The sequence below is a fragment of the Mytilus edulis genome, chromosome 9, assembly GCF_963676685.1.
Source record: "Mytilus edulis chromosome 9, xbMytEdul2.2, whole genome shotgun sequence".
NCBI lineage: Eukaryota > Metazoa > Mollusca > Bivalvia > Mytilida > Mytilidae > Mytilus > Mytilus edulis.
The window spans coordinates 15,360,332-15,381,321 of record NC_092352.1 but is presented as its reverse complement, the minus strand read 5'-3'; the positions used below and the strand labels follow the sequence as shown (position 1 = coordinate 15,381,321).

Below are 20,990 nucleotides of genomic sequence, written 5' to 3'. Positions count from 1 at the left end.
TGCACATCTACATAGTATGTCCTTATTATCTAAAAAGGTTTCGTGAAATTCTGTTGTGTAGTTTCAGAGGAGTTGCGATGACAAACTGTTGCAGTAGTACATTAAGCAAATAAGTTGAAAGGGGCGTAACTCTTATAAAAAAAATTGAATCACAATTTCCTGTCGATATGCACAACTACATAGTATGTCCTTTTCATCTGAAAAGGTTTCGTGAAATTCTGTTGTGTGGTTTGAGAGGAGTTGCGATGACAAGAAACAGGACTGACGGACTGACGGACGGACTGACGGACGGACGGGTCAAAAACATTATACCCTCCGCAACTTCGTTGCGTGGGGTATAATTACTAAAAGATAGTCAAAATTGATGTATGTATGACTTTACTGGTACAAGCACCACTAATGGCCATGGTTCTTTCTTAATTCAAGATGAATTATGATAACATGAGTTTGGAATTGAGTTAATCATTGCAAGGCCTATTTCAATGTAACTGTTGATGTAAATCAATTTGTTAACAGAATTAAATCTTAACTAAAGGGATATGATACAGCAATCCCTTGTCAAACAATGTCGCACTTAAAAAACATTTATTGCTCAATGACCTGCTGACCTTGAACTGCCTAGTTTATTGTAACTTAATTTTTAAAAAAGAATTTAAAAATATCTTTGACCTATTATGTGTTCTATTTATAAATGACCATCATTGAAACATGCAACACAGGTCAAAGGTTATTGCAAGTCAACTTGACAGATGACCTCAATGACCTTGACATTTACCCATCTAACCTAATTTCCATTACACTACCTTCATGTCAAAACTGTCATTAACTGAAGCTCTGGGATATCAACGAATATTAGGATGGATTACCACAGAAGCCTAGGGGTCTGGGAGTGTTCAAAAGAATACATCTCTTTGATGTGTATTGAAAGATGAATGAACACAGAAATAAAGTTATGTCAGTTGTCAGATGTTTAATCCATCTAATATGAATCTCTTAGTAATGTTATCCCTCCAAATATCGCTATTTTGGTATTTTTACATGAAATACCACATTTTTTTCTGTGGGGCAAAATGTAGACATCTTTCAGATTTGATTGTTTTTTTACAAGTTTAGCCATGAATTATAAGTGTGTACACCATCAAAATCTGTGTATTGCATTGGCATACAAATTACAATGTAAAGCATAGATTTGTCTGAGATACAATATTTAGACAAACAAAACATTTTGTTATTTAACTTTCACAGGTTTTATTACAAGAACTCTTTATATACCTGATTTGTACACTTAGCTAAGAAATCTTTCAGAAAAACACAATCAAATAGTCCAAGAGTACAGTCATTACATTAATTCTTTCAGATAAATACAATCAATCTATGAGTACAGCTATTGAATTAATTCTCTCATTAAACATAAACAAAAAGTCCAAGAGTTATATACAGTCATTGAATTATTTCTCTCAGATAAGCAGACACAAATAGTCCAAGAGTACAGTCATTGCAATAGGGTAACTCTTTCAGATAAACACAATCAAATAGTTTCAGAGTACAGTTGTATCGTGAAAGTTCTGACACTTTTTGTTCATTCCAACAAAGATATATTTATGTAGGATAGTTTTTATAAATGTCTTTGTGACATGTGTTTCAAAAAAAGTTCTTGTGGTTAAAACACGATTTACAAATAAAACAACAATTTTCAGCTTGAATAGTTCTACAACATCGAAACATAAGTTTCTTGTCAAAATTACATTAATATCAATGAATTCATTTCAGTTTATGACTAGATGACTAAAGGCTGTTTGATTAAAACATATATGACACTTTTAAATTGCCCTATAAAATTAAGAATGAAATATTTTTTAGAAATTAAAAAAAAAAAATCTATGAATGGATCCTTCTCTCAGAGTTCCTGCAATGATACTGGATATATATCAGAACAGTCTTAAAATATCGTTCAATTTTATCATATCTTGGTGGCCTAAAGATCATGGACAAAATCAATTCTGTGATTCTACAAATATTTGCCTTCACAAAAATTATGTTTCAATCAGGGGAATGGCAAAACATTATATACAAATATATCTTTCTCAAATTTCTTACCGTGTCCTTCATATTTATAATTCCCAATACTAAAGCTTGAAATCTTTCATATACAAATATTATTAATCCATTGAAACAAGTTTATAATGTCACTAACAGAAGTTAATTTTTCCTTCCAATAAATTACGAAACATTCATCAGTAAAATAATATTTTCATAGAACAGGTGATTAAAAAATTAAAATCCCTTCATAGTATAAAACGGCAACACTGCACACTGTGGATGTGAAAGATAAAACTTGTAAATGACAACACAAGATAGTTTTGTTACACCCAATAAGAAGAGCCTGCAGCCACTGCTTTATTCTCATCTGTAAGATGGCAGCTGATTTGTCATACATGGATAATACCAGCGGTACTTTTGGTGGTCAAAAGATAACAAAACGCATCAGTGACTTGGATTGTGATAAGCAGACGGATCATGACTGCACATTATTTAAATTCTTTCGTCACTGCTCATCATTCGTTTTTTAATGAACATTTTATAAAATTTATACATGTTGTAATTTTTCATGCTCACTTATCAGAAAACAATGATCTTAATTTATTCGTAGAAACATTTCATACGACATTTACTCTTTGTACAATTTTGCTCTTGGCAAATATAAAAATTCTGATATAGTGAAAATTTTGATGTCCCATTGATAATTGTCTTAAGGGTGATCCATATTTATCTACGTTTAGAATAATGAAATCAACATGTTGACAAACTTATAAAACTACATAGTCTCACGTCAAAAAATATGTCTTAATCAAAAGCCATTATGTCTTACTGTGACAGTTACACAAAAATTATCAATGTTCACAAGTTGTCTGCTAATCATCATCACCTAGCAGTCATCACAAGTGAAAGCAGAGACAGTTACAAGCATTTAACATGACTCACGTAAAAGTACGTAAGTTTTTACAGCCGTTTTTATACAAATCTGACCTATAAAATGGTTCTTTTACAAGAAAACATACCAGATGGTTATATTACCATGTCTTTGATCCAACTGCAAATTTTTTAGAGGCAACTTTGTAACAATTAAGGATGCATGCATTGTCATGCTAAGCATATCACCACTTATATTTAAGGAAGGGAGACGAAAGTCTCTGACAAATCAAACTCTGGTTTATCAACACAGTACTGATAAGCTGCTGACTAAATATTAGGTGATTCTGTTCGGTAAAGTTAAAAAAAAAAAAAAAATCTAAAGTGTCAGCAAACAGGATTTAGTTGTTTGACAGATCAGAAAAGTGCTCTTATGTTAAGTGACAACACTTTCACACTGCTTACCAAATATGAATTCATTCTGTTCATTGGAATCTGAGAAAAGTGAAACTGAAATATTTGTTGAACCAACTGACAGACTAGAACGCAAAAGACTGCATCAGGGTAATTGTTTAAAACCATCTTGTGGCCAGACTTTGAATATTGTTTATATCAGATCTTAAGTTGTACAAGAATAGGGGAGGATTGGATTACCAGAAACATTTTTAACCGCACAACATTCTTTATGTGTCTATCTGAAGTCTGAGTCTGTAACCCAGTGGTTGTCTTTCATTGATGTCAGCAAATTATTTCAAGGGTCCTGAATTTAAATAAACCAGGCCTTAGTTTCCCTTTAAAAATTGTTTTTTTTTTCAAATTGTCATATTTAATCATAGCTATAGACATTATCATTGTGTTCATTGTTGAAGGTTTCACTTTGACCTGCAGTTACTTACATCCTCATCCTATGGACTCTAGATGTCTCATTCTGGCAATCATACCACATCTTATTCTATATTCTTCATTTACATCACCTTATGAATCACATGGAAATAAAACATCAAACTATGAACCATCAACAAAAATGTACCAACCTGTTGCATTCCTGGTCCAGGAATTCCTTTACCACCTCCCTTCAGCCTGTTCTCCACTGACCTAGCATCACTCAATGAATCTACATGTTCATCCAATGCACTATTGAACACATCTTCCACCCAATGTGACCAGTCTGATTGTCCTGTAGCATGAGAAATGTCTGATGAAGCAGTCTGGAGCTCTAATGAACGATCTATTTGCTGTTGTTTCTTTGTAATTTTGTCTTGTACTCCAGGTTTTCTGGAGCCTTTGATTACTCCAGTCTTCATGTAACGAGCATTTAGTTTTGAGCTTGGACTGAGAGAATCTTCCATTTGTTTGGTCCCACCATTCGGAATGACACCATTAGTGTATCTATTGTTTAGTTTAGTATGAGATAGATCAAGTTCTTTTCCTTCAATAATTGGTGAAATATCACCATTTGTAAATCCATTTGTCACACCATTCGGTGATGGAGGGTTTGGAGCCTTTCTTTTAATGTATCGCAGGTTCAATTTACTCTCTGACAGACCATCAAGAGCAATATCTGTAGGCCTCTGGTTTAAAACACTAGTCATTGAGAATTCTATTCCATCAGTGTCTTTGGTTTCTTTACCTCTTGGCGAGAAAGTTCTCTCTTCAAGTCTTTTTGACACAACTTTGAAAGGATCTGGCAAACGACTGGGCAAAACCATGTATCTTGGGGCATCTGTATTGTGTGGTCTGCAAAAACAAAACACAATAAAATTAAACTATACAAACATGTAAACATTCGTGTTAAAATGTGTCAGTTTACAATCAATTAGGCAGATATCACCAAGAAGAACCATATTTAACATGTTTCATGGACAAGAAAGACTTGTGTACATCATATAAATGTATGATACTGATTTAAGTGTATGCACCACTTACAAATAAGTATTCCAGATAACCAAGCTATTGTTTCATTAAATTGCATTTAAAGAAAGGAGAACTACTAATATCACATTTCATTCTTTAATTTAACAAGAATGTGTCCCTAGTACACGGATGCCCCATCCGCACTATCATTTTCTACGTTCAGTGGACCATGAAACTTGGGGAAAATCTCTAATTTGGCATTAAAATTAGAAAGATCATATCATAGGGAACATGTGTACTAAGTTTCAAGTTGATTGGACTTCAAATTCATCAAAAAGTACCTCGACCAAAAACTTAAACCTGAAGCGGGAGACGAACGTACAAATGAACGAACAGACGGACAGACCAGAAAACATAATACCCATAAATGGGGCATAAAAATTAATTAATATAGGACACAAATGGGAATTAAAATCACCATTAAACTTGCATTTAACTTTTTAACTTGCCTATTTCAATAATGTCTGGAAAACTGAATGTAATTCAAATCTCTACAGAGACACATAAAACTCAATTATACATATATTATAAACTTATACCCTCTCATCTAACTTTAGTTGCTTTACTTACGTATCTCTGTAAGCTCTCCTTGTGGACTGTGATGGTTCCTTGGTTCTATCTGAGGAAACCAGATTATAAGACTTGCAGACAGGGAATCCTGGGGGAATCTCCATTTCACTTAAAAGGTCAAGGACATATTCATATCCCATCAACTCATAATAATCCACATCCTCTTGTAGCTGTAAAGTCCATCCAAAACTATTCTCTTTTAATCCTCTGAAATTGGAGGTATATGTCAGAATTTTCAAAAGTATTATATCAAGCCAATATCTGATTCATTTCAACATATTCTAGTTTCAGAATTAAGCATATTTGAGATCATTTTTCCAATTAAGAAAGTTACATTATGGATCCTTTTTCAAGATCAGATTTTTTATAGCAAAAAACTACATATCAACGCTATGACATAAATAAGCTCTACTTTACATAGAGTTTTCTGAAAAAAAAGTACATTTAAGTCTTACTTGAAATATCAAACTAGTTACATGAGCTACTATCCCTCATCTCCTATATTTTAAATGTTACTTATATAAATCTCAAGGTTGTTGACAGCAAATATAGACAAAAACAAAGGATACAAATTTTATTCAAATTTCAAACAAATTATAAATTTGGTCGTATATTTCCTTAGGACAAACTGGTTTGATATCTCTGTTGTTCTCAGAAAAACAAATAAGTAAAGAATATGTTTCACAGGTGGCTATATATCACCTCTGGGACATGAAACAAATGGATTCATTATAAAAACCACTGCATTTATTTTATCTAAATATTTATTTTCAATTACAATGTACCACAAAATAATTTATTACACTTTTTATTTTCTCAGGAAGAAATTACAGAAAATGTTATGAAAAAAATCCAGATTTTTGTTACCTTTTAAAACAATTAAGATTTCTATCATCAATTTGTATTCAATTTCATTCAAAAAATGAATCAATTAAAGTACAGACATATATAATAACTCACCATAATAGACTGAAGGCAGTTTTGTGCATTTACCTTTTAAAATAGTTGTCAAATAATCCAATAAAGTCCAAATTTACTAAAACACTGTTTGTTGTTATTTACATAAAGTAAACAAATCAATAAATATTCCTTTTCACCAGTTATATCAAGAAGTAATTGCTATTTTATTAAATTTATCTACTGATGTGATTATTTTTAAGGGCTGGACTTACTGATAAGTGATATATCACAGACACAAACAAACCATACCTTGGAGGTAATTGTTAAATACCTTGTATTCAGTAAATGGCTTGTAAACAACTCAGCAGTTGTCCACGACTCTACTGGACCTATCATTTTCCTTCCTGAAATAAAAAGAATGTTACCTGTATATTTTTTTCATCAATATCCATTTTTTTCTAATTCTCTAGCCTTTCACTATTTAAGTTTCAGTGATAAGCACTTTACAGCTTTTAAATCAATCAAATTTATTACTTAATTATGTGTAATTTTAGTTAAATTTTGAGTCAGTTATTCTTTGCTCTTCTTTTTTTTTTTTTTTTGGGAGCGGAGTTATGACTGAATATATTTTTGTGGGGCAGGGAAAGGGATGTTTATGACTGAATTCAAAATAACAATTTGACTGTTTTATATACCTTTTGACAACTATTCCTCTGACTTGAACTACTGATTTTTTAATCTAAGTTTTTCAAAGATTTATTCCTTGTTTCTTTTTCAGCAGAATAATACTGTCTTTTTAACAAAAAAATAAGAGGGCAATCCCATATAAACCCTTTTGTTTAAGACACTCTTGTATTCATGTATTTAAGACTATTCTTGAATATGCACGTCATAGGGAAATACCTTTACAGCATTTCTTGTTTTCAGCAACAGAAAAGGACATGCAGAATTTGTTTAAATTAATGACATAAATAGCAATAAACTTTGTAAAGTTATCTAAGTGGCATATTGAATCATCATAAAATAATTAATTAGAGGCATGATTTTACATATGCCCCAACAACTGTTTACCAGACAAAACCATCCTACTGAAATTAACGTCATGTAACTTTTTCTGGTTAATCAGTGAAAAACGACATGTTATAGTAATGAACTGTAGATATTGAAACATTTAAAATATGTCAGTATAAAAATATATAAAAAACTTAAATGCATGTAACTCTATGAAGTAACTACTTTGTAAGATGTAAAATGTATTTATAGCAGTAATAAAATAGAAATTTCTAAAACATTAAGGCTTTTAGCGTTAGGAAGTTCAAAACACTAAAATTCATTTCGTGTATGTAGTTTTTTCTCATTAATCTGTTAATGCTACTAGTAACAGTTACAAACTAGACATTTTTGAAACATTAAAGATATGAACTAGATATTTCTGAACCATAACAGATATTTAAGTAAGGAAATGGGGAATATAAAATTCTGATTTCTTAAACACCTCAGGGACCTAAAAATATGTTTGTGGTCAGATCCATGTTCTAAAGTATAGATTTAAAAACAACTGGAACTAAAGATTTGTTTGAATAATTCATGTATCTCAAAATGATAATGTTCTAGACACTAAAGTTCTACAAACACAATAAAAATGCATTCAGTTTTGTTCATTCCCAAAAAAAATTACTCGTGCAGGATATGAAAGTTCCAAGAAAATTAACACATCATTAATAACATATGTATTATATAAATTCCTAACCATAACTTTTTGGAACACAAAAAATAAATGGAACAGAATGGTTTTATATAGCATGGGTCAACTTATGCTCTGGCCCACCTCTCCACAGGCCGTTTGGGTATTTTAGACTGACCTGATATGGACAGGTCAATTGAAAATCAAATTTGGTGGTAATGCATTTAGAGAAGGACTGGCCAGCCTAATGCCAGTTTTTATGATGACCACTGTAAAGTGGTATGGACTAACAATAATTTTGCACTTACCATCAGCAAAGCGTACAGGTAAAGCCATGTTACTTTGTTGTTGAATAGCTCGCCATTCCAACAAACATGGAGGATAAACTCGACACAACTGAGCTTCAATCATGGCACACTGTAAGGCTTTGTGTTGACAAATAATCTTGTACCCGTTATAACCAATATCTGACACAAATCTGGAGAATTTAAAAATATTATAAATTTACACAGCTGTCTTCAAAATGGTGTGCATTTTTTTTGTCTGTCAGTTATGAAAGACCTGGTCACCAAATAATATTACCGGTAAAATGGTTTATTGTTTAGATGACCCTACATTTTTAATCCTTTTTTTTTCCTTCTCAAAATCTTCTACAATAGACAGGTGGCCATACATTATGTCAAGATGTCAAGCTCTAGATATCTTTTCAATTAGATTTTATATAGTTACACGAGATTCTCATCAAAACTTCAACAAATAAACAATAAAATTGATAAAGGAAATGTGTACTAGTTCAGTGAAAATGGACATCATACTAAACTCTAAAACACATAAATAAACTAAAATTAAAAAATCATACAAGACTTACAAAGGACAGAGGCTCCTGACTTGGGACAGGTGCATAAAAAATGCCTTTCAAATCACCAAAACTTACTTGAGCAGATATTTGAATATTTTATCACTACATGGGAAGGCACTAAGACATGCAGCCATTAATGTCCATCCCCTCTCCAATGCTGTCACTTTCTGATTATTCCATATCTGGTTTGCAATCTGGCTGTAGATCTCATCTCTAATAGCTTCATTTTGTAGACCCTGAAATATAAAGTTATATGTCAATGTATAGAACTCTTAAATTTAAACATAAATGGTAAGTAAAATAAACGGAGCATGTAGGATACAGAAGTACATACTAAACTGTTTTTAACAAAAAACTGAATGTTCTGTTCTTCGCTTATTGATGTTTCAAATTCATTTTGGGAACAAGAATTCCCCAAAGTCCCATCTTGAAATCCTTTATTGAAAGACTTGAGGTAAAACTACATACCATTTGTACTATATAATCAGCCATTGCCTTTTCTTTCTTGGCACTTAATGTCTGGTCATTCATCAATCTCAGGATCTACAAAATAATCAATGATGTATTCAAATGTTCAATTATATTTTATATAATATACCTCTGTGCAGGCTGTAACATTTTACTCCCTCCTCCACAATTACTAATATGAGTTATAATTCATTTCTTAAGGAGGAAGGTAAGTATGCTCTTGTCCTGCTTCTTTATCTACAATTTGGATGATCAAATAATCAAATATATTGTTCAAATTTCCAAACTAAATCCCCTGCCCTCACTAGTTCAGGTTTCTGAAAAACTGTTTCATTGAAAAAGAGCTGATAAAGACCTTATTATTTATGAGATGAATCTAAAGGCAAAACTAAAAAAAAGTCAATCAGGAATGGAATGTAGGTCAACGTGACCTATGTTGCTTAATAGTATTGTAATCCATAGCTGTATTACCAACATTTGTTTTCATAAATCTATATATATACATTAATGTACATAAAAAAAATAACTATGTAATATCACAGATGCTAAATATTGCAGTCGGTCATATGAAGAAAGAATAATCATACCAGTTTGAAAGTAGAGACAGCTTGTCTAGAGTTATCCTCTCCTGTTACATAGGTTGTCAGTGAAGATTTTACAGGTTCAAAAGTCATGCCCCAGGTTGGATCCTGTAAACATAAAACTTGCATTACAGTATACTTTCTTCATATTTATTTTTGTTGTTGACCATAAATAGAAGTTGAATGTAAAAATTTGAAAGTTCTAAATTTAAACATCAGAGAACATTATCTACAAATCTGTCAATACAAGTTATCAGAAGTTTATATGATGGAGACATGTAAGAAGATAAATACAATGTTTTATAGATCAGATCAATGATTGGGACTAAAATAAAGTATAAGATCATTATCTGAACTGTTAATAGTCAAACTGGAGTCTTAACAGGAAAAGGGATTGTCCACCAATTCAATAGTACATTTCTCATTTACTTAAACATGATAATCTAATTAGGTGTGATGTTTTTAAAAGTCAGAAAAACAAATTGAAAATAGCAAATTTGAGTACATCACTTGACTAGCTAGAGGAACTATTTAAATAGAATATCCTTATTTTCACTTTGGTGACTATTAAAAGGACTAATGTAATAGGAAAACAAAGTCAGTTAATGCACAATAAAAAAAAATGCTTTTATTGCTGTTTTTCATCTCAAAGTCACAGTGAGGTCTTCAAAATGGAGAAATAAAACTCTCACCTCACTGGAAGATTACGACGGCTCTAAGCATCCGCTTGATCAGAATTCTGTAGTTCACCTCGAAGAAGCTTCTTCTAAAATCTATACATATAAAACATTATGAGTGATAGCATACCTTAAAGTATACATTTGTAAACTTGCTGAATGGATGAGCATTGATATCCTCGGGGAGGTTATACTTCATGTCCAATGGTGCCACATGACCATCAATAACAACAATCTGTCTGTCACTATGGATACACTGCCATTCTAAAGGTTGAAGAAAAAAGATAAGTGCATATAGAATTTTAGATTTTTTTTCACAAATGTTTAAAAAGTAGACCCAAATTTTTTCATAGAAACAATAATCTTTTATGGAACTATTTTATAGATGAACCTTTTTCTTAGGAATTCACTAACACTCCACCTCCTCTAAACTTTTTGTAAAATACTTAAAGTTCAATTGTTGAGAGACATGAGATTAAATTTTAACTATTGAGTAGAAATGAATGATACATGATAACTTGATTAATTGATTGGTGTTTAATGCCACTTTCAGCACTATGGTGCTATTTTGTAGCTATCAGTTTTTATTGTTTAAGGAAGCTGGAGTACCTGGAGAGAACCACCAAACTTTGGTAGGCAAACTGACAATGTAGCTAGAGTACCTGGAGAGAACCACCAAACTTTGGTAGGCAAACTGACAATGTAGCTAGAGTACCTGGAGAGAACCACCAAACTTTGGTAGGCAAACTGACAATCTAGCTAGAGTACCTGGAGAGAACCACCAAACTTTGTAGGCAAACTGACAATCTAGCTGGAGTACCTGGAGAGAACCACCAAACTTTGGTAGGCAAACTGACAATCTAGCTGGAGTACCTGGAGAGAACCACCAAACTTTGGTAGGCAAACTGACAATCTAGCTGGAGTACCTGGAGAGAACCACCAAACTCTGGTAGGCAAACTGACAATCATAGTCAATTAAGATTGGAGGAGCTGACAGCACCTGCCGTGTGTTTAATTTTAACTCACAGTGTTGACAGGCTACAGTAGTTCGACTATTTACACCATTCAGACACTAAGGATCCTGTATGGTTACTTAATTTGAAGTGGTACTATGTTAAAGACTTACCATCTAGCTTGTTGTAGACAAAGGCCAGCTGACCAGGAATATCCAGGTTTGCAATTAGAGCCATTGCTCTGGCCTTCTTTTCCTGAAAAACAACAAAAGACATTCATTTTTTCTTTGCTTTCTTTGAATTGTATCATGCTATATCAATTAAGTAAACTTACATGGATATCTTTTGACTAGGGTATTTCATCCATGTTTTCCCATCAATATATATAATGAAAACTTTTTCAGTTTCAATTAAATGTAGTCAAACAAATTCTACTCAATACATCATTATACATCAACTTTTGAAATTAAATGTTTTCAATCAACATCTTACACATTATTTACTGATATTCTATGCATTAATCCTTATCTCAAGGTTGCCTAATCAGTTTAAACTTATATAAAATTTAATACCTTTCCTGAACTATATATTACAATATTCTTCTTGTTGCAGATGAATAAGAAATCTTTGTTATGTAAATTTGAATTCAAAGGTCAAAACTGTACATTTCAGTGCATAAGTAGGTAATATTTTTGTTTACATCCTACATTTAAATTTTGGTTGTAGAAAGGATCACACAATAAAAAATATATATCTTAATTTTGGGCTGCTGAGGTGTTAAGATAAATTTTGGAAACAAACTGAGATTAAATAAATTTTCAATAAGAATAGGGATTTAGGCATAAATTGCATACTTATTTCAAAGATCATCATAAATTTCATAATAGCTCTTTGAAAATACATGATAATAATAACTTGGCAAAATTGAATACAATATTCAATGCCAGTGGGTAAATGTTTTACAATCAATATGAAACAGAAAAAAACTGTTTATTTTTGTATAGATTTTAGTGTGAATAACACAACCTAAAACTGACTTTCCAGTATTAGTATCTAAACTGTACATTATATAATCTACGAAATAAAAAATCTTTTCTGGTGAGTGTAACAATGTATAAAAAATGTTATATCCTTTGATCTTGTGATCTTCATATCAAATCCGAGGTGTTGATGCAGAGCATGTCCCCCCTGGGAAGGTTAATGACAGGTAACTACCAACATATTTAACCTTTCGTGCCCTGCCCATCTCAGGTATTTTTAAGATCTAATGATGATCTTGTATTTTATATGTTGTGTGGGTCAACAATTCACAAAGATTAAGATACAAATCAGAATCTTTAACATTTTTATCTTTATTTCTTGTTTTCAATGTGAAAAAAGTAAGATATGATATGGTAGAAATTACTTATATTACTTTTAAAATAGTTTTCATTGGTGAAAAACAGGTTTTAGTTACGATCTATTCTTTGCTTTCCAATCTATGAAGTATCAAACCAATTGATATCAATAAACCAAGGAGTTTTAAAATGTAGGTTACGTCAAGTTCAGTTATTACTATAACTGCCGTTTATTACCATTATCGTCCTGGAATATTGATATACACCAATTCCAAAAAAAAACAAAGGAAAATAAAATGTTCAATTAATTTGTTTCCTACCTTATAAGTTAAGTTAATTCAGTGATATATTGATGGTAAAAGAAATGTTAAGAAGTATATGCTTAAGTCTTATGAAGGATTCTAATAATATACTGTTTTTCAGAATGGCCCCAGATTGGAAGCTACAAATCAAGATTGTAAAAGAACAATTTTTGGGTACAAATTGAATAAATCAAGTTCTTTTTAAAAAACATAATTACTATATAAGTATACATACATAAAAAATGTTACTTCCTAGTAAACTAAAGTTGGTAACAGTATACAAAATATTTATGGCTTAAAAAAAGTAACATAATCCCAAATTGAAGCTTATACTAAACAATCCAGGAAGAACTGATGTCAATTCTGAGATTAAAAGATGGATTGTAAATGATAGAAAAAAAAAAAAATATTGACCTTAATAAGAACTTTTGACCTTATAGTAAAATAAATTTATGCAACTGTATCTAAATATATTGAATAATTTAAAAATAGAAAACCCATGATTAATTTCTTGATTGGCCACACATGACAGATATATGTATATTAAACAAGTATACCTGTTAAAATGATTGACAGATTGGTCATTTCTTGATGTAATTAATGTCTTTATATGTCCGACTGACAGACTTATTTCAATATATATATTGTAGTTATATAAACCTATCTTCATGTACAAATAAATACCACCTGTTTTTGTTATGATTGGTTTTTTTTTCAGAGTATGATTCTGGTCCAGTATATTTTAGTTGAGTTTGGGATGGGCAGGTGGGAGAGATGCTAAGATAATTGCCTGTATGCTGCCTAAGATAAGCACAAACAAGAATGTGTCCTCAGTACACGAATGCCCCACTCGCACTATCATTTTCTATGTTCAGTGGACCGTGAAATTGGGGTAAAATCTCTAATCTGGCATTAAAATAAGAAAGATCATATCATAGGGAAAATGTGTACCAAGTTTGAAGTCGATTGGACTTCAACTTCATCAAAAACTACCTTGACCAAAAACTTTAACCTGAAGCGGGACAGACAGACGAACGAACGGACGAACGGACGGACAAACGGACGCACAGACCAGAAAACATAATGCCCCTCTACTATCATAGGTGGGGCATAAAAATTAATTCAAAACTAAAATCACAGTCATTTTTTAGTCAAAATATTGTTCTCCAACTTCTAATTCCCAGGAGCCCCCCTTCCCCCTCCCCTTCCTGTACATTAAACCTGGATCCACGACTGCCATATTAAGAGAACCATTAAATTCTAAATGCAACTTATTTCACCATGTTTTTGTAAAACTTAAAACACTTTTATCCATGCTCAAATATTACAGAAGGATTTTAATTGAAATTTAAGCAACAGTTTTTAATCAATAAATAATATTATAAAACAAGCACTATATACAATAAATCCAAAACCATTAATTTTCTTCACAAAATATCAGAGCTTTTAATACATCAATATTGTATTCTGACATCTCTAAATCAATAAAAAAAAAAATAACTTTGCAAAGACTACAATGCAGGGTCAATTGATTTTCACAATAATCTATAAGAACGAAAAAAAATATATTCCAGTTAAATCTCTCCACATTACTTGGGTACTTAAATAAAGGCTATATAAAGGACTTTGGTGACAAAGGGGTTTCTGTAGCTGGTGAAGCGCTGTCTGAACACTTACATTTATCATTATAAATTCAAACTATGGGTGTTTGCAAAAATAGTAATCCAACATGAATACAATGGGGGTGTAAAATATTCCTTCTGGGTAGCTGGGATATGATAAAATCGTCTGTCAGGGTAGCTGGAATATGAAATAGTAAATCTGGATAGCAAGATATGAAATAGTCATTCTGGATAGCAAGATATGAAATAGTCATTCTGGATAGCAAGATATTAAATAGTCATTTTAGGTATGGCCAATTAAAATCAATTGATAGATTTTCATCCCCGCCCGCCCCTCTGAAATCGTCCCGCCCCGATCTTTTTTATTTTATAAAATTTACGATTTACGGATTTTGTTCGTTTCCTTTACCGATAACCGTTAAAATTTCGTTTAATTTATGACTTCCCGTTTCAAATTTCGGTTTTGTACCTCTAGTTAATCTAACCAAAATGAGCGTCGACATATTCTGCTGCACTATGATGACAACATCCGACTCTTCCGAGAGTAAAAACTGATAACGATAATGACGTGAAATATTCGTGTTACGAGAAAAACGCTGTGTCCTAAACCACAAATCGCGGTACGTCACAAATTTCTGTGGTTTGAAAACTGGATTTTTATGCAATGACTTTGTGTCAGGAAGTTTAAATGTGAAAAATATCCAACGCGAAAAACTTGTGGAACCCATTGATACAGAAAACATGACTGAATTAAATATATTGAAACACAAACACGAACTTGTATATTAAGTTTAAAAAGTCGACTAACATATGCTTTTTATTTACACAAGCCCTTAGATTTGGGTACCACAATTTCCCGAGAAATACAATAAAACATAATATCCCCAAAACAATCTGATATATCCCGAGAAAAAGATTTTTAATGGTGTTATAGGTGCTTAAATTAGTGTAATAGCATACAATAATAAGGTGTAAGGCGTTCATAACTAATAAAAGTATACGCAATCTTAAAAAAATCGATTTTTATATCTTGTATTTTGTTACACTATAGACTGGAACGAATGACAGAACCAAATGAAAAATGCTAATAACTTTTTCATTTCTTAAAGGATTTATCTAAACTTTGAAAAATAATAAGATTATTTTATTTTATATATCGATTTGAGATGAACATTTATTTTTTTTTAAATTTAGAAATCATATAAGCTTATTATTACACTTGAATATATTTAGAACTCGTCACAAAATGGTTTCATATGAAATAAAATTTAAAAAATAAAATCCTCCCACCCGCCCCATTTTTGTCAAAAATTTGGATGAAAATCTACTAATTAATTTTAGTTGGCCTATCTGGGATATGATAAAATAGTCCTTAGGGAAAAAAATAGTCCTTAGGGAGATGGGATATGATAAAATAGTCCTTCAGGAGCTGGGATATGATACAATGATTACTCAACTATTGATATGAACCTTTGCTGAGGATGCTTTTAATCCCTCATACTGAATGTATTGATACATACAACAAAATATGATTGTGGATGAGTTATCCAATATCCATTTTTGGATGATTCTATTTTGTATTCAATGATAGACTGAAAATTTCTCTTTTGAATATTGGACTGATATACTGTCAATGTTTTACAACAATTAATTAGCTGACCTTAAACCTTTAAATAATAACTCACAGAAAATTAATATTAATCATGTGTGTATCATTGCTGTATATCATATATGACTCACAAAATAAATGGAAAATAGAAATTGTCTCCTTAAGGGATTACTTAAATAAAAGGCAAGAAATGCTTTTAAATACCAGTAATAAATAACATTGTATAATCCATTTCTCTCAGAGACTAAAAATACTTTGAACATGATTTTATTTGGCTTTTGTAACCCATTAGAATAGTTGTGTGTAATTTGTACTTATAAGTGTATCCTCTTGCAATTGAATTTTCATGATTGCACTACATATCCCTGACAGACAAGAAGAAAATTCTAACCCTGATGATTTAAAGCGGACCTACTTCTCTCTTTACACATGAAATATATATAGATACTACATACAGGATCTTAAGACATCATTTTAGTACCTTATGGTTTAATGGTGACCTACTCCTCCCTTTATACATGATATAGATGTACTGGTACAAGGTAATCAATATTAAAATAAAAATAAACTTAATACCTTTTCTTCTCTTTCTCTTCTGATCTCTTGTTCTTTTCTTTCTTTTTCTTCCCTTTCTCTTTCTAATTTTTCTCTCAGGTCCTGTAAAAAGTAAAATTTAATTTCTGCTGCACATGAAGAGGCTTCACTAGAAGCGTAATCAGGATCCATTTCAACTAAATCAAATGTTGACAAAGTCATCTTTTAGTATAATAATTTATTCAGAGTCAGCTATAATATCCGTATCTATTACAATACAACCACAAATACAGTGAGATAATCCCTTCCTGGTACTCAGTATTGTAGATGAAAAATCTTCTAAAAATTGTCTAAGGAATTCCAAACTAAAAATGGTCTGAAGAAGTCCCAACTAAAAATTGTCTGAAGAAGTCCCAACTAAAAATTGTCTGAAGAAGTCCAAATCTCCATATGTAAAAATGACCATGTGTAATGGTCATCCATCATAAATGTTGGAATTTTCATCTATCATAACACCTTGGAGAAAAACATATGAGAAACCCAAACAAAACAAAATCAAATTAATGAAGCAGAACACTTTGTCAATCAAAGTATACATATGTAATGATTGACAACCAATTAGATCATAACTATTTACATATTATATATTATGATTGATTATTATGATTTTTATCAATGAAAAACCAATTATTATATTTTTTAATATTCAATTTGTTGAAATGTTGATTTAGATATAAATATTGACTATTTGTGGGCCATATGATAGCAGCTATGTGGATAGGTTAGGCTAGGGTGTATGAAGATATAGTGGTATGATAAATTGTTTTATATCATTCTATTAACAAGTCATTACCCTCGGGTTAACAATGGGTGGAAAGACTTCATTTTTAGTGACAAATTTAACAAGACATTGTGGAGTATGATTTATATCACTTCTGTCAAAGGTCTCATGATTTTCCAATTAAAGAGTTGTAAGAATATTAATAAAGATGTAGAGCTAAAATATTACTGTTCCGACAAAAAGATAAAAATTATTGTGATGAAATTTCTGATAAATTAAATATACCTGGTTTGTAAAGTTTTTTCATAAAAATATTTGCTTTATTCAAATTATGAATTGTTACTTGTTTAATGCAGCTTATATTCCATACCCATGTTTTTCTTAAAAGTAGTCAATATAAAAAGTAACTGTTAATTTGGAAATTATTGAATTGTTTAAATGAATGTGAAAATTGTGACAGTGATCAGTTTTGCAAAAATTAAAAAATATGTTTTTTTTAAGAAATTTGATTTATTAAATTGTGTTCTTTACAAAAAGTTTTCAGCTGCATTAATAAGATCTGAGTTTTTTGCCAGTAATCAGTGATTCACAATAGTAAAAGCACCCATTTACAGTTGTTGAGGGTGTTTAAAACATCCTACACAACAACGTAATGCTCTTGGTTGTATGTACGTAGAAAATATTGCTTTAAATGTTGTATTTTTTAACATTTAATATAAAGACGTGTAAACACTAACATTAACCTTTCTATAAGGTGTGTGAATCGCAATAAGATATTTTTTTCTACGTATTGCAAAACACGGAGCAAACTGTGCAATATTAATCCTTTAAAACATAAATAAGCCTAGTTCTAATGTTGTTATGTAATAAATAATGTTTGCCTTATTCAAACTGAAAACTGTTACAATTTAGTCTAACATGAAGATGAATTGCTGTGTCAAAGATGATCAACAGCCACAAAATTATAGGTTTTTCATAAAATTTTCTACCAATAGTAAAAGTGCAGAAACTCTTTTAATATTGAGCTAATTTGTAGTGTCACACTTTTTATTGTTGCATGAAACCATATTTTATTTCGTTTTAATTAAAATTCATTTCAATTATAATCATGTTAAACAAGACATTGGTATATAGTTTTACCAATTAAATTTCAATTATTAAAATCAATTTTAACACCTGTGAATTCTTACAACCTTCCATGCAAGTACTCAATAAGCTTAATGGTTTATGACTGTATATTTTAAGACTAATTGACAAAATTATATGCATTTCATATAAACTTGGAAGTTGTTTCTACACAAGTGCACATTTCATTTACAAACCACGATTTTCCTGAAAAGTGGAGTTAATCGTTGCACCAATTATTAATGGTTAAATAAGGGTATTATAACAATTTGTTAGTGTAATCAGCCTGAATAATGACATGTTTACTTAGTTTACACAACTTTAATATTGTAGTTTTTCTACTTTTTTTCTTGACTAGAAGTGTTAATCCTTTTTCTGGACTAGAAGTGTTAATCCTTTTTCTGGACTAGAAGTGTTAATCCTTTTTCTGGACTAGAAGTGTTAATCCTTTTTCTGGACTAGTAGTGTTAATCCTTCTTCTGGACTAGAAGTGTTAATCCTTTTTCTGTACTTGTAGTGTTAATCCTTTTTCTGGACCAAGGAAGTGCACAATTAATTTTTTACCCCATATGTAATACTATATCCATAACAAAGTCCATGAAAAGTGGTGTTCCATATATCTTAATGAATCCACAAGAAAGTTCATAGAAAGTGGGACCCCATATATCTTAATGAATCCACAACTAAGTCAATGAAAAGTGGTAACCAATAAAAAAAAAATGAATCCACAAGGAAGTCCAGGAAATATTTGGTGTGAGCACTTGTCCCTGGGCAAGTAAAACTAAAAATTTTACTTGTCCGGAATAAAATTTACTTGCCCTGATGATCCCAATAAATATTGAAGCATTTCTTGTTAGCTAATATATGATTCTTACTTAGCACTGTTGTGCATCACAAACAAATGAAATCCATTTGTTTAAATATGTGTAAAAATCTGTGTCCTCCATTTCCATTTAAGGTTTTCTACACGACTCATGACTCTTTTTGTCTTGCCTGCCCAGCTTTTTATTAAGCATCTATCAATCTGAATCTCGATATAAAATTTAAAGAAATGACACTTCCGGTAAATGATGGATAAAACCTAATCGACGATCACGGGTCAATGGACGAAGCCAATGCAATGTTACACCACTCGGGTTCGCATACTTATTTTTATTTATTTTGGTAATCGATCTATTTCCGGTATCATGTAATATTGGTCCTGTAATATTTATCGTCATGAACATTGATGTTTTTACTTGCTGAACATTGGTTTCTTTTTACATAAATTAAACATCTTTATACGTTTTGAAATTAATTTTATGTTTTTGTTGGATTTGAACTTTGTCTTATATATTTTTTTACTTGTCCACAGGCAACCAAGACAAAAATAATTACTTGCCCGGTTGTTCAAATGTACGAAGCGGGCTAGCATTTCCACACCCCTAAAGTCTGAAATTTGGTTTCCAATTATAAAGTAATGAATGTACAATGATTTCAGTTAAAAGTGTTACCCCGTTTATATATAGAATCAATCGAAAAATCCATGAAAAATGTATATATCAACCCAGAACAAAACTAACCTTTCCATATCTCCTACGTTGTCTGTACATACGGTACTGTGCCTGGATTCTGACAATTCCATGTTTTACAGCAAGGAATCTGCGTCTGCAAACATCAAACAAAAAAATAGTTCATAATTTATTAATATCTAAGCCATAGAGGTGAGTTTATTCCTAACATATAAGTCAAGTTGATATTATCCTCTGGTTATGTGAACGAGTTTCATCTTATTGTCGATGTCTTTTATACACATTTTATTATGATCCTTTTAACTTTGTAAGCCTTTTTGTAGCAAGCTTATTGTATTTCAGTTTTGTGTCAAAATAAATCAAACATAACGATTTTCTTCTATAGCTTGCTTTACACAGCATCTTGTTATTTTAAATATTGTCAAATTTAAATATCTTGTTATTATAAGTCCCATTAGAAATGTCACACTCAACTCTCACTATATCATCTCTTTTCAAGCAGTGAATGAAAAAGTCATATCATAAATTCATTTTTCTCATAGCAAAATAAGTAAATAGTTTATACAGAAAATAGGTTCATTGTTATGCTTATCGTTTAAAAAAAAGAGGGAAAAGCCGATCCTTTTCTCAATAAAAAGAAAATCAAATTCCTA

General features: G+C 31.1%; 1 protein-coding gene across 14 annotated transcripts in view; it reads right to left on the bottom strand.

Annotated features, from left to right (window-relative positions):
• Positions 1-20,990, bottom strand: part of LOC139489551 (unconventional myosin-XV-like) — a 128,371-nt gene that overhangs the window by 36,925 nt on the left and 70,456 nt on the right. For all 14 annotated transcript variants that reach the window (XM_071276085.1, XM_071276084.1, XM_071276086.1 and 11 more), the window contains 11 exons: positions 20,389-20,473; positions 16,963-17,043; positions 11,690-11,771; positions 10,694-10,827; positions 9,893-9,994; positions 9,306-9,380; positions 8,913-9,073; positions 8,287-8,456; positions 6,626-6,698; positions 5,395-5,601; positions 3,945-4,647 (listed from right to left, as the gene is read on the bottom strand). In XM_071276085.1, coding sequence (XP_071132186.1) covers positions 3,945-4,647; positions 5,395-5,601; positions 6,626-6,698; positions 8,287-8,456; positions 8,913-9,073; positions 9,306-9,380; positions 9,893-9,994; positions 10,694-10,827; positions 11,690-11,771; positions 16,963-17,043; positions 20,389-20,473 — 1,873 coding nt within the window. The remainder of the gene's footprint in view (positions 1-3,944; positions 4,648-5,394; positions 5,602-6,625; positions 6,699-8,286; positions 8,457-8,912; positions 9,074-9,305; positions 9,381-9,892; positions 9,995-10,693; positions 10,828-11,689; positions 11,772-16,962; positions 17,044-20,388; positions 20,474-20,990) is intronic.